The sequence below is a fragment of the Pollicipes pollicipes genome, unplaced genomic scaffold (genome assembly GCF_011947565.3).
Source record: "Pollicipes pollicipes isolate AB1234 unplaced genomic scaffold, Ppol_2.1 Scaffold_6686;HRSCAF=7923_pilon_pilon_pilon, whole genome shotgun sequence".
Lineage (NCBI taxonomy): Eukaryota > Metazoa > Arthropoda > Thecostraca > Pollicipedomorpha > Pollicipedidae > Pollicipes > Pollicipes pollicipes.
Window position 1 is genome coordinate 14,040,557 of NW_023596921.1, and position 12,594 is coordinate 14,053,150.

At 56.4% G+C, this 12,594-nt stretch overlaps 1 protein-coding gene across 1 annotated transcript in view; it reads left to right on the forward strand.

The window, feature by feature from the left end:
• LOC119107951 (histone-lysine N-methyltransferase eggless-like) overlaps nucleotides 1-12,594 on the forward strand; it is a 32,767-nt gene continuing 20,173 nt past the window's right edge. The window contains 5 exon segments of the mRNA XM_037231541.1: nucleotides 1-162; nucleotides 2,669-3,462; nucleotides 4,997-5,078; nucleotides 5,812-5,964; nucleotides 10,047-10,141. Of these exon segments, the coding sequence (XP_037087436.1) occupies nucleotides 2,752-3,462; nucleotides 4,997-5,078; nucleotides 5,812-5,964; nucleotides 10,047-10,141 (1,041 nt within the window). The 5' untranslated portion in view covers nucleotides 1-162; nucleotides 2,669-2,751.

Genomic DNA, 12,594 nt, shown 5'->3' on the forward strand with positions numbered 1-12,594 from the left:
GTGTGGAAGGCAGTAGGTTCACATGGTGTGCACCGAGCCCGTGGTGTATTTTCAGGTGGTTATGTTGAACTACACTAATGTTTCAATATACGCGCCCGTTGCGGCTTGGGTTCTTGTGGCGCGGCCCTCGGAAGACTAATACCGTGTTTCGGCGGAGTTGCGGTAATGGGGCGGTGTCGCATGCGTGCGTTTGAATATGCGTGTGTTAAGGTCGTTGGATGTTGTTGGGTAGGTTATGAAGTTGCGGAACCAGCCCTCGGACAGCCGGGAAAGATAAGGTCTTAGTGTGAATGGTGTTTCGTAATAATGGATGGTAATAGTAGATGTCTTAAACGGACAACCTCCAGATCAATCCTCTAGGCGGACCTGGTCGAAACCTTTCATTAAATGGGAAATTTAGATGCATGGGTTTGGCTCCGGTCTGCAAAAAATCCATTCATTGGCTGGATGCCCATGACATATTGGGTATCAGTGCATTGAACCAGGCTGGGTTGAAAATTATGCTTGTTTTAGCTGAACTCAGGCCAGGCCAAGCTGCTGAATTTTCAGATGATTTTTTTGTGCAATTTTTCAAGCTTGTTTGCCTGATATTTCCTTAACATCATCATCTCTTGCTGAAACATTGTCTCTTTGCACTGAAATTGGCAGTGACTGTTCATGGTGCATGGAACAAGCTTAAACATGGGGACAATAATGCAAGCTAAGTTTTTGAGTGGGCGTAATGTATATTGTTTAGTATAAAATTTATCAGGTGCATGCATGCTGAAACTGGTGCCATGATTTAATGTGGTGTTACATGTTGCTTGCAAAATATTGTTTTTGTTTTCGTTTGTATGCATTTTACATGCTTCTGGAAAATCTATATATTAGATGACTATGTCAAGTCAGTCTGGAAACCAGGGGAACAATGTTGACTAGATATGTGATACATCTATGTCCTGCCCAAAATGGGCTATTGGGTAACAAGAAGGGTTCAAAATTTGTCCACTTTAGTGTCTAAGATGTGTGCATACATTCACCCAGCCAGTATTCTAACTGCTATGTCTGCATCATACTATTTCTTGTCAGCTACTAATTCATTGTTTTTTTTAATCCAACACAGGCACTCTGATCTGCCTGAACACTTCACCACGCCAGAAGCACCTTAGTGCTATGCTGACTGGCTTAATCTGTGTTGATGCTAATTGGCCAGTCCTGAACAAATGGAGGAGCAATAGATGGTGAACCCCAAGTCAGGCGTGCAATAGCGTGAAGACGTGGCATCAGCACTGCCTAAGTGGCTGGATACTACCACACTGGGCAGCAACCTGTACCTGACCTTTTTTGTGACCAATTTCCACTGCCCTGTGGCTTCTGTAAAATTTGTGCTCTAAAGCTGAAGTGTGCATGTGTCAAACTCAGGGCAAGCAATTGGCAGTGAATTTCAGATTGTATGTTGGTAAAAAGCAATTTGCCATCCTCTAAAACTGGACAGCTTCCTGAACTTCCAAAAATTTCTGGAAACCTGATGTTGCCTTTGCTTGAACTGAAATTTGCAGGTTGTGTAGCATGAAGTGACCCAGAAAGGTTGACAATCTCAGAGACAGACCTGTCAAATCAACATCTGTCTGGTCAACAAAGTTACTAGAAATAGGTTTTTTTAGCATCATTAGGGGGCCACACATGCTATGGAGACATGAAGACCACTTTGCAAATGGCCTTTTTTGGCTCACCATGTTTTAAATCGTCAGTCACAGGATATTTTAGATTATTGCATGGGTATAGACTGCAGAACAACACTGCATATTCCAGCTCTCAGAGTCAGAGGGGCAAAGCTACATTTGCATTTGTTTTTGAACCATTTTCCATGACTGCACTGGTTTCAATACTGGCTTGATACCATTGTAAACAGTTCAGTTTTGTTTTGGTTTTGTTGCATTTTTAAAAGGTTGTTTTAGCTTTTAGCATGGGTGACTAAAAACTGGAACCAGCCCATCATTGTTAATGCCAAATAAGATGTGACAAGCAGTAGTGTGGGCAGGGGGAGGCACAGGAGGCATGGCCCCCCCCCCCTTATTTTCTGAGGGGTCCTTTGGACCCCTTACCAGAGCTCTGGCTGAGTCCCTGCTGACAAGAGCTGGGGACCAACTTTCTGAAATGTTGTGTAGAAGGTATAGCATAAAAAGATGAGGAAGATAGGCTGAAAAAATCTGCCATCCATTATGCTAATACATCGCCTTAACCATTCCACAAACTTTTGTGATGGCTCCTGGTTCCATACAGCCCAGAAAAGCAAAAATTGTTATGGTAACACACATCTTTATTGTACACTAGATTCGGCTTCAGCATGGTGATTTTCAGCTAATTGTGGTTTGAGACTGGCTTTAGTCTCGCGGTCCAAGTGCGCAGTTTGGCTTTAGTTTTGCCGTCCAATCACACTGCCCTGGTTTCTCTAAGGCTTCGCGAGTATGAACGTCAAAGCCACTTTATTCTGATTCAGGTTTGATTGTTTAAAAAGCTGCTCGCCTCAGAGTTTCAAACTTGAAGGCCATCAGCTTTGACTTCGACTTTGGCTTCACAACATTTTCTGCTTCTGAATCGGTTTTGAAGCTAGAACCTTAGCTTCGTCTGTGTGCCTGGTGTGCCGGTAAGATGCGTACTGACATGCTGCCATATGTTGCTGTTCCAGGATCTCTTCAAGAGTAAGGCCGAGACTGACGCGCTCGGCTGGACGCGCTCGGTTCGGGCCCGGCCATCCAGGCTGTTCACGGAATGGACGGGCCGGCAGCTGGCGAGGCAGCATCTGGAGGCAGAGACACGCCTCCCGCGGCGTCCGACCCGCCGCCGGCCCCCAGCAGCCCTTCCCGGCGCGAGTCGCCGGAGCCCGCCCGCCAGCGGCCGGCGGAGCTCACCGATGCCGCCGTGGAGATGGAGGTGGACGGCGGGGAGGCCGAAGGGAATGCCCCAGACCAGGCGTCGCCTGTCGAGCCGCCCCGCAGTCCGTCGGATGGCGGCGGGGCGGAGGCCGACGGCCAGTGCCCGGCGCCGGACGTGGCCGACGCCGGCGAGCCGGGGTCGGACATGGCCGCCGCGCCGCCGTCGAACGGAGACGCCACGCCGGTAACGGGTGGTGAGATTGCGGCCGACGGCAAGGACGTCAAGGGCGGCCAAGGCATCGCGCTGGTAACGCTGGACTCGTCCGATTCGGACGAGTCGGCCGTGACGTCCAAGAGGCTGGCAGCGGCCGCGCCGCGCGGCACGACGCGCGACGTGGCCGCGCCCCAGGCGGCCCGCATCCCGCGCTGCTGCTTGAACCCCGACTGCAAGAGCCGCGAGGCTCTGGTGCCGGCCGTGTCCTCCGACCTGGTGTACTTCACCATGGTGCACGGCGACGGCGACCGGATCCCCAGCCTCGTGCGCACGGACGGCAGGCGCGCCAAGGTCTGCTCTGTCTGCCGCCAGCTGGTGGAGAAGTATAACCAGGTGAGTTGGACCGCCACTCAGCCTCAGCCGCCCTCCACCCTGTTCACTGTTTTTTTTTTTTTTGCTGACTGGTCAGTACCTCGAGGATTACTGAGGATCCTGGCAGTGTTGTGTACCAGCTAGTGGCACAGCGGCAGACCTTTCCACCGAGGCATTTCGAAATAAGAAAGTGAAGCGAAATGCTTAGGTAATACTGAAGTACGCCTGGCCACTTGTGACATTGATGTGATATGGCGGCTATATTGTGCTATATCGCTATGTCGGAACGTGTCTTGGCACACACGCGATGTGGCGCGAATAACCATGGCAGTTAACGTATGCTAAAAACTCAACTAAATACGACATTCGCGATCTCAAGATTCGACGTCAGCTGTGTGCTTCAAGATGTGACCTGACGCTTCCGCGCCGCCGGGTGGGTTGTGTCGGTTGACGTCACGCCCGTGGGATGCCTGGCGTGTTGCGCCCGCTGACGACATTGTTGCGTGCCGTGAACCGTGCCGATCTGTGGCCAGCTGAAACTGTGACCGTGCGCACCTGTGACCAGCTAAAACTGTGACCGTGCGCACCTGTGACCAGCTGAAACTGTGACCGTGCGCACCTGTGACCAGCTGAAACTGTGACCGTGCGCACCTGTGACCAGCTGAAAACTGTGACTGTGCGCACCTGTGACCAGCTAAAACTGTGACTGTGCGCACCTGTGACCAGCTAAAACTGTGACCGTGCGCACCTGTGACCAGCTAAAACTGTGACCGTGCGCACCTGTGACCAGCTGAAACTGTGACCGTGCGCACCTGTGACCAGCTGAAACTGTGACCGTGCGCACCTGTGACCAGCTGAAACTGTGACTGTGCGCACCTGTGACCAGCTAAAACTGTGACCGTGCGCACCTGTGACCAGCTAAAACTGTGACCGTGCGCACCTGTGACCAGCTAAAACTGTGACCGTGCGCACCTGTGACCAGCTAAAACTGTGACCGTGCGCACCTGTGACCAGCTGAAACTGTGACCGTGCATACCTGTGACCAGCTGAAACTGTGACCGTGCGCACCTGTGACCAGCTAAAACTGTGACTGTGCGCACCTGTGACCAGCTAAAACTGACCGTGCACACCTGTGACCAGCTGAAACTGTGACCGTGCGCACCTGTGACCAGCTGAAACTGTGACCGTGCGCACCTGTGACCAGCTAAAACTGTGACCGTGCGCACCTGTGACCAGCTAAAACTGTGACCGTGCGGATCGGTGACGGTGCGGACCTGTCACCCCTTGAACATGTGACCGTGTGGACTTCTGACCGACTGGCCCTGTGACCGTGCGTACCTGTGACCTTGCGGACCTGTGACCGTGTGGCTCTGACTGGCTGGCCTGTGGCTGTGCTGGCCTGTGGCCTGTGACTGCTGACCTGTGGCCTGTGACGGTGCTGACCTGTGGCCTGTGACGGTCCTGACCTGTGGCCTGTGACGGTGCTGACCTGTGACCGGTGACTGGCGACAGATGATGGCCGAACTGGTGCGCGACGGCCGGCCGCTGCTGGAAGGGGGCTGTCCGCCGCAAGGAGGACGAGGTGTGCCTCGACTCGGACGGCGAGGACGAGAAGGAGGACGACCAGGCCGACGACGGTGAGGACTGCTACTCACGGGGAGACACCGTTGTCCGTGTGCTCTACTGTTGATTGGCATTAAAGGCGCGATACGCAGCGTGGACACTCCAAATGCGGATCAAGCTGCTGAACCCTGAATAACATACATAGTGGCATGGTCTTCAGAAGTCAGGAGGAGTTCATCCTGTATATTTTATTCATTCACTGCTCCAGATCTTTGGAGTCAGGTGAGCTTTACCATAAACAGTGATTTAGATCACCTACGAAAATGACTGGCACTGTTTCCTGTTTTCGGTGGAAACTGACCTGTGCGTTTATCTGAGCGTTTACATGGTGCTTTCGGATCGTATTTGAATGTGTTTGAATATGCCTAAAATACTGTTAACTACTGAAAGTACTATAACATTATTTTAGAAGTCAGCCGGGACCGACCCGGCACCTGGGCCAGTGAGGACCCCCCCCCGCGCGCCCGCTCGCACTGGTCTGCTGTGGGGCTGTCGTGCTGAGGGAGCGGAGCGTGGTGAGCCTGCTGAGCCGTCTCAGTCGTAAGAATGCTGACCGCACGCGCTCGCGCTGGTCTGCTGTGGGGCTGTCGTGCTGAGGGAGTGTGGTGAGCCTGCTGAGCCGTCTCAGTCGTAAGGATGCTGACCGCACGCGCTCGCGCTTGTCTGCTGTCGGGCTGTCATGCTGAGGGTGGTTTGCGTGCAGGGCCGTCTCAGTTTGGGTCAGCAGCAGTGACCTCTCGTCGGCAGATGGCTCTGGCAGCTTGTGTTCGGACGACTCCATGATCGAGGTCGACTGTGACATCGAGGAGAGGATACAGGCGGCCATGGCGGCCATCAAGTTCGACGATCAGCTGGACAAGTGCATCCAGTGGGTGCGGGACAAGCAGTCGACCATAGACGGTACGTGTACACTGCGCTTGGTCTCAGTGTTTTCGAAAAGACGCACCTGAATTTGCATTCCGTGGGCGATTTGGTCATTGTGCCATTGCCACTTGGCATGCACCTTTTTACCTAATTTGAGGTACATTGCCTCATTGGTGTAACCTCTGGAGGAGGGCAGTTAGGACATGAGCCCCCAGTTTTCAAAAATAACATTTGTCTCCAATTCGCATTTCAATGCATGTGTTTAACTTGTTCATTGAGAATGTCATTTTCAGTTCAGGCTGTCTCTGAAATTCCAGTTTGGCCGCCCGTATCTTGATTTGGCCCCCAATCTCAAACTTTGTCATAATGATGTGCTGCCATACCATTTTCTTTTGTGCAGTATGCAGGTCTAATTATAATCCCGGTCACGAATCCTATGTATCTGCGTTACTCGTGTGACGAATATCAACCGTGTTTTTTTTCTGTTGGCCTTAATGTGCCCCATTCATAACGTCGTGAGGCGCTCGCTGAGCTTCGTTTATTGCCTCACTAACACGCGTGTGGTTTGATCCCACGACCACAAAGTAAACCCAGCCGCCGCCTGTAGGAAATTGGTCGCGCTGCCATGGACAGAAGACTTAATATTAACCGTACCGTTCAGCATGCTGCCGCCTGTAGGGCGTCAACAAACCATGGCCAGGTCGACGCCTGGTCTATTCGCCGACATCCACTCGACGGCTCACACATCAGACCGTCATAACGGTCAATACTGAGCCACAGGAAGACACACGTAATCGGACACTATTCGCATATGTCAACCCTTGGCACGAAAACATTGCAAACAGCTTGTGTTCGAAACAAAGCTACACGGGCGATTTAAAAAAGTGAGACCAAAATCGTCTTTTAATCTTGCCCTAGGGGCGGAGGGAGGGGGTGGTGCAAACATCGTAAGGTTTTTGAGGATGCATCTCCGGCATGTTGGGAAATCGCGCAGCATGCGATGCCAAAATTTTCAGTAGCCTATGCGACATCCATTGCGTGTTGGTACAAAACGTGTTCCAAGCTTTCCTGTTGTGGCAGCGACGGTTTTTTGAGGAATACTGTACGGCGATCTACGGCATGAGCGGGCGGCGGGCGGGAAACAACGGTGCCACGCGTGCGCGGCGGACCAACATTGCCACATTAGCGAAACCTTTTATGAGTATGTACTCGACACACACAGGAATACACATCTTTGTACTCAGGGAACAAGGACCACGCCTGTTTAGGCTTTTGGGGCCACGAGGCATGATCTCATCTGTATGGTGTAAAACTGAAGGAGTGCAATTTTTCGGAAAGTTTGACCTTTGACATAGCATTGTTGAATGCAGTTGTTTGCAGTTGTTGACTTAAAGGCTTAAAAAGTAGTACTGATCACGATATCTCGTTAAGACCATTCCACTGGTTTCCCACTAAAGGCTATCTTCATTAGTTTATCAACACTGTTGGGGGCATCATCCCCCCCCCGCCCCTCTCCCTACTAGTCCGCGCTGTGAAAAACGGCGAATAGGTGTGAGGGTTAAGGATTTCATTTTGTTCATTAATCATTTCAGAGTTAACGACTTCAACGAGGCGGGAAAGGGCCATGACCCCCGCTGTTGAGCATAGGCAACGCTTACCTAGCGTAACTTATGTGGGTGATACCAAGGATCAAAAGCCAGAACTTTTAGCCTTATCCACTGTCAAATAACCAGGAAAAAGGAGAGATAGATCGGCTACTGTTTTGGTTACAAAGCTTTATCAGAACAATTATGAGTGGCAAATTCAAAATGAATTCACTTAACAACATACCATATCAGGGAATTGACAAACTGTCAAGGACGAAAGCATCGCACCTGAAATCGTGGCTTTGGATCTCGTGTTGGATAGAATAAAGCAAGACCACATCCAAGTCCCTAGTCACGCTTAAACTTTTGAGCACATGCGTAGGGAGAGACAGGAAGCAGAGCGCCACGACCGCTCCACATCTCGTGAGGTTTCACTCAAACCAAATGGTGGTGCGCATGTAGGATGTACTTTAAAAACGGGTTTGGCGCTCCCACTTTCTGACACGGTCCTTTTCCCCTGCCCCCTGGTGTTTCATTCAGGCGACGCTTGACTTTGGGTGTTGTGTGTTTTACGAAGCGTGCCGAAGTCAAGCCGAATTGGAATAAAAAAAGCGGTAAGTAATGACGTTATTGGTGAATTTGTGGTTTCTAGACGACAAGCCTGGCTTTTTATACCTCTGCGAGAGATGGCTGGATGCCGATCCGGGGGTTAGCTGGGTTAAAGCTCTCTGTCGGTCTGAAGGCAATGTACGAGTAAGGATTAAGTAGTATTTGTGTTTTTAGTTCATTATAAATGACTGTGGCCATACTCTGTCAGGAGTATGGCCACAGTTTTTCAGCGTTTGAGCCGTGCTCGTCCCTGAGGCCCGAGGGTTTTGGGGACTCGGGGTGGCAGTCACCCTGAGCCCTGAGGCTCGATCCCTAACCCTGTTCAGTCCAGCGTAACGCTAGCGGCTTGTGAAGTTGTAAACGCGGTCGAGTCGGTGACGATCGGTCATGGGCCATCTATCGTCCACCGTGGGGCGGGTAATCTCGCTATGGGCGGGTAATCTTGTTAATCTCGCTTCTCCAGATAACGCGAGTGAGCAGCACACCCCACCTGCACACAAAACGTGCATGTGCTGTCCCGGTCCAACCCTTCTCACTCTTCCCCTATGAGCTTATGAGGTGCTGCCTGCCAAGTCGGTGTGACAGTCTCAGCTCGAGCGTGCGTGCGGCTATCAATGCTCGTATATATTGCGTTATGCGATTCTGTTCAACTTGTCGCTTTGGTGATGACGAAAGCGAAAAAAGCACGAACACACTCAAGAATGGCACATTGTGCGGAGATGAACGGTACAGGCTGCCGCTACGCTGTCACAGGAAAGTGTAGTGACTTCAATAACCGATAGTCGTGTTGGGGACCAGCGCCCAATGGTACACCGAGTCGAAAGACTTCCATCTGTGCAGTCGCAAGCAATTCTGGCACCGGGATCATGCTTGCGTCGCTTGGAGTAGCTCCCAACGTCTCGTGAAACAATTTTGTAACTTTTGGGAATGTTTTCAACATTAGATGAGCGGGGAAACTTCAGCTCCAAATCTTATTTTCTCGGATAAGTGCATAGTACCTGTGGTTAAAGTAGTTCAAAGTTCTTAACCTGGCACTTCGGAAATATTTATTGTGATCCCAAATGTCACCAAACAACTCCACTGCACAGGTATTCTTCAAATTGTTTAAACAAGTAGCACTCTTGGTCGTGTCCAAGTGTGTCGGCGCCAGTGTGTCTTCGCGTTTGCCTGGGATTATATGGATGCCGCTGTGTGTGATGCGCGCGTTTATTGGGGGAGGGGGGCGTGGCGTGGCGGGGCGGGGCGGGGCGTGGCGTGGCGTGGCGTGGCGTGGCGTGGCGTGGCGTGGCACGGCATGGCATGGCATGGCATGGCGTGGCGTGGCGTGGCGTGATGGGGCGTGGCGTGGCATGGCTAGGCGTGGCGTGATGTGACGGGGCGTGGCGTGGCGTGGCGTGGCGTGGCGTGGCGTGGCGTGGCGTGGCGTGGCGTGGCGTGGCGTGCGTGGCGTGGTTTGGCGCGATGGGGCGGGGCGAGGCTGGGCGTGGCGTGGCGTGGCGTTGGCGTGGCGTGGCGTGGCGTGGCGTGGCGTGGCGTGGCGTGGCGTGGCGTGGCGTGGCGTGGCGTGGCGTGGTGTGGCGTGGCGTGGCGTGGCGTGGCATGGCATGGCATGGCGTGACGGGACGTGGGGTGGCGTGGCGTGGCAGTGACGGGGCGAGGCGCGGCGTGGCGTGGCATGGCATGGCATGGCATGGCATGGCGTGGCGCGGCATGGCGTGGGCGTGGCGTGGCGTGGCATGGCGTGGCGTGGCGTGGCGTGGCGTGGCGTGGCGTGGCGTGGCGTGGCGTGGCGTGGCGTGGCGAGGCGAGGCGAAGCGTGGCGGGCGCGCGGGCGCCAACCTAGCTTTCAGCTGCGTGATGCACGTGATCGCCAGCGGTCGGTTCATTGGCCCGGGTGTGACGTGGCCGCGACGGTGCCGGCAGACTCGTTCAGCAAGACGGAGCGCGAGCTGGCCAAGCTGGACAAGGACGTGCACTACCTGTACGAGGACCTGTACAAGGAGCGGCCGCCGACCAGAGTGAGCCGGCACGAGCAGGACGGAGCGCTGGGTCCGGGTCCGGGTCCGGCGCGGTGGCGCCTCTGCGGACCGCTCCGCCGGCCCGCGTGGCCATTGCATGGGGCGGAGTGTGAACGCGCGTAGTGTGGAACAGTATCTAGATCGGCTAAAAGGCTGGGTCTCACTGCTACCTTCCGGGCCTGATTCACGTGTTGGTCAGCTGTCCATGCTTTGTAAGAGGTGGTTGTCTGGAACAGTCTCGTGTTCTGTATTGGTATTTTTGCTTTTGAGCCAGGGGTGCTTGCACGGGGCATTATGGTATTCAATGGTTTAACAGCTTATGCATGAAATCCCACCACCTGATATGACTGGGGACGGTGCACTTGTATGCGATGCTGATGTCGGTCCTGTGCATGACATGCGCTTCTGGGGGCTGTGCATGTAGGGCTGCCGAGTCCGCCGAAGACAGTGTGGTGCAAGTTAGCCGCTGAGGTTCTCCTCGCACCTCCTGCTGTCCTGCCCCAGTGGATGGCCCCGTCCTGCACGCTGCAGCCTGTCGGCGCGGCCGGCGGCCGGCTGCGCCTGCCGCTGACGCGCTCGTCCTCCTGAAGGCGGTCCCTGTCCTGCTTTCAGAGCGTCGACGGCGACGGCGGCGGCGGCGTCTGGCTGTCGGGCGCGGCCGCCGGCCGGGACCGTCAGGCGGCGGTGGCCAGTCGGGCGGCCGAGGCCCTCGCGCCCCGCCCGCCTGCCGACACCCCTTTACCTTGCTCCGAGGTCGCGGACGCGACAGCGGCGCCGCCCGTCTCGTCCCCACCGCCGTCTGAGCCCGACGAGCCGGCGACGGCGACGGCGGTGGGCCGGCAGAGCCGCACGCACAGCCGGCTCCCGCCGCTGCCGCCGCTTCCCGAGCCCGAGCGGCGGCGGCGCGCTCGGGCCAAACGAGAGCTCTCTCAGCCGCGCTCCGGCCGCCACAACTGCACCTGCGTCATGTGCGAGACCCTGCCGCGCAGTGCCGGCGAAGTCCAAGCGACTGTGGACGACGCTCCTGGCTCTAACGCCGAAGCGCGGGCGGAGCGGGCCGCTGGCGGCGCCGACGGCGCACCGGCCGGCGCTCAAACACCGGCCGCAAGCGTGGACGAGACGGCCAGAGCCGGCGAGCCAGGCCGCGGGCGTCCCGGCCGACGAGGGGCTCTCCAAAGGTCAAATGAGATAATGGCCTGTAAGGAGCAGGGTTCAGGGGCCCGCAATGGGGGACACGAGCCCTTGGGTCCGGGGCGACGGTACTCAGGCGAAGCGGTATCGAGTGACATGGATGTAATGTCAGGGTCAGGGATCGCAGGGGAGAATATTACGGAGACGGCCAATTGTCGGTCGTCGAAGATTCCTGATGACGCAAGCTCTCCACAATCCCTTGAATCCGTCGGCTCCACCTCAAGAGCGCTGCATATTTTCCGAAAGAAAGACGTGTGTCCGCCGTCACGCGAACAGTATGCAGGCAGGGCAGAGAGACCGTCGCAGCACGTGGTCGGCCCTGGCACGGGCCACGTCGTCACTTGCGAGGATGGACGGCCAGCCTTCGGCGTGCGCAGCACCCATGCCGTCCCGACTGCAGCTGCCGTTCCCGATCAGCCGGGCGCCACCGCCGGGAAGCGGCGGCGCCTGGCTGACTGCAGTGCCGGGGGTGGCGCCAGTCCAGGCCAGGGGCACGCCGCGCCTGGCGCCCGACGGTCGGTCGGCGCGGCGGCTGGCGGCGGTCCGCCGGCGGCTGGCGGCGGCCCGCCGGCGGCTGGCGGCGGTCCGGTGGTGGCTGGCGGCTGCCCGGCGGCGGCTGGCGGCGGCCCGCCGGCGGCTGGCGGCGGTCCGGTGGTGGCTGGCGGCGGTCCGACGGCGGCTGGCAGCGGCCCGCCGGCGGCTGGCGACGGCCCGCCGGCGGCTGGCGGCGGTCCGTTGGTGGCTGGCGGAGGCCCGGCGGCGGCTGGCGGCGGCCCGGCAGCGGCTGGCGGCGGCCCGCCGGCGGCTGGCGGCGGTCCGGCGGCGACTGGCGGCGATCCGGTGGTGGCTGGCGGCGGCCCGCCGGCGGCTGCGCTGACGTTGGCCAGCCGGCTTTGGAGGGGCGTCAAGCCTGGGCAGCGCATCACCCTTGGCTCTGGTCAGCAGGCAGACGGCTCGGCTGGCTCCATCCAGCTGGGTTGCAGTGAGCCACCGCCCGGCCAGCAGGGACACGGTGACCCAGAGTCCCGTCGGCAGAAACAGCGTAGCCCAGTGACTAGTCCGCAGGGTCACACAGAGCCAGATTCTTGTCAGCGCGACCGCGCTGCTCCGGGTCCAGTCCCGTTGAGTCGCACCAAAAGACTCACCGCGAAGTTCTGCTATATGCGGAAGCTCAGACAGAGCGACACGGCCGGGGCGCGGCTCCGGCAGAGCCTCGCGGTAGTAACCTTAAAGGAGGGTCGCATTATGCTAAGGCAGAGACA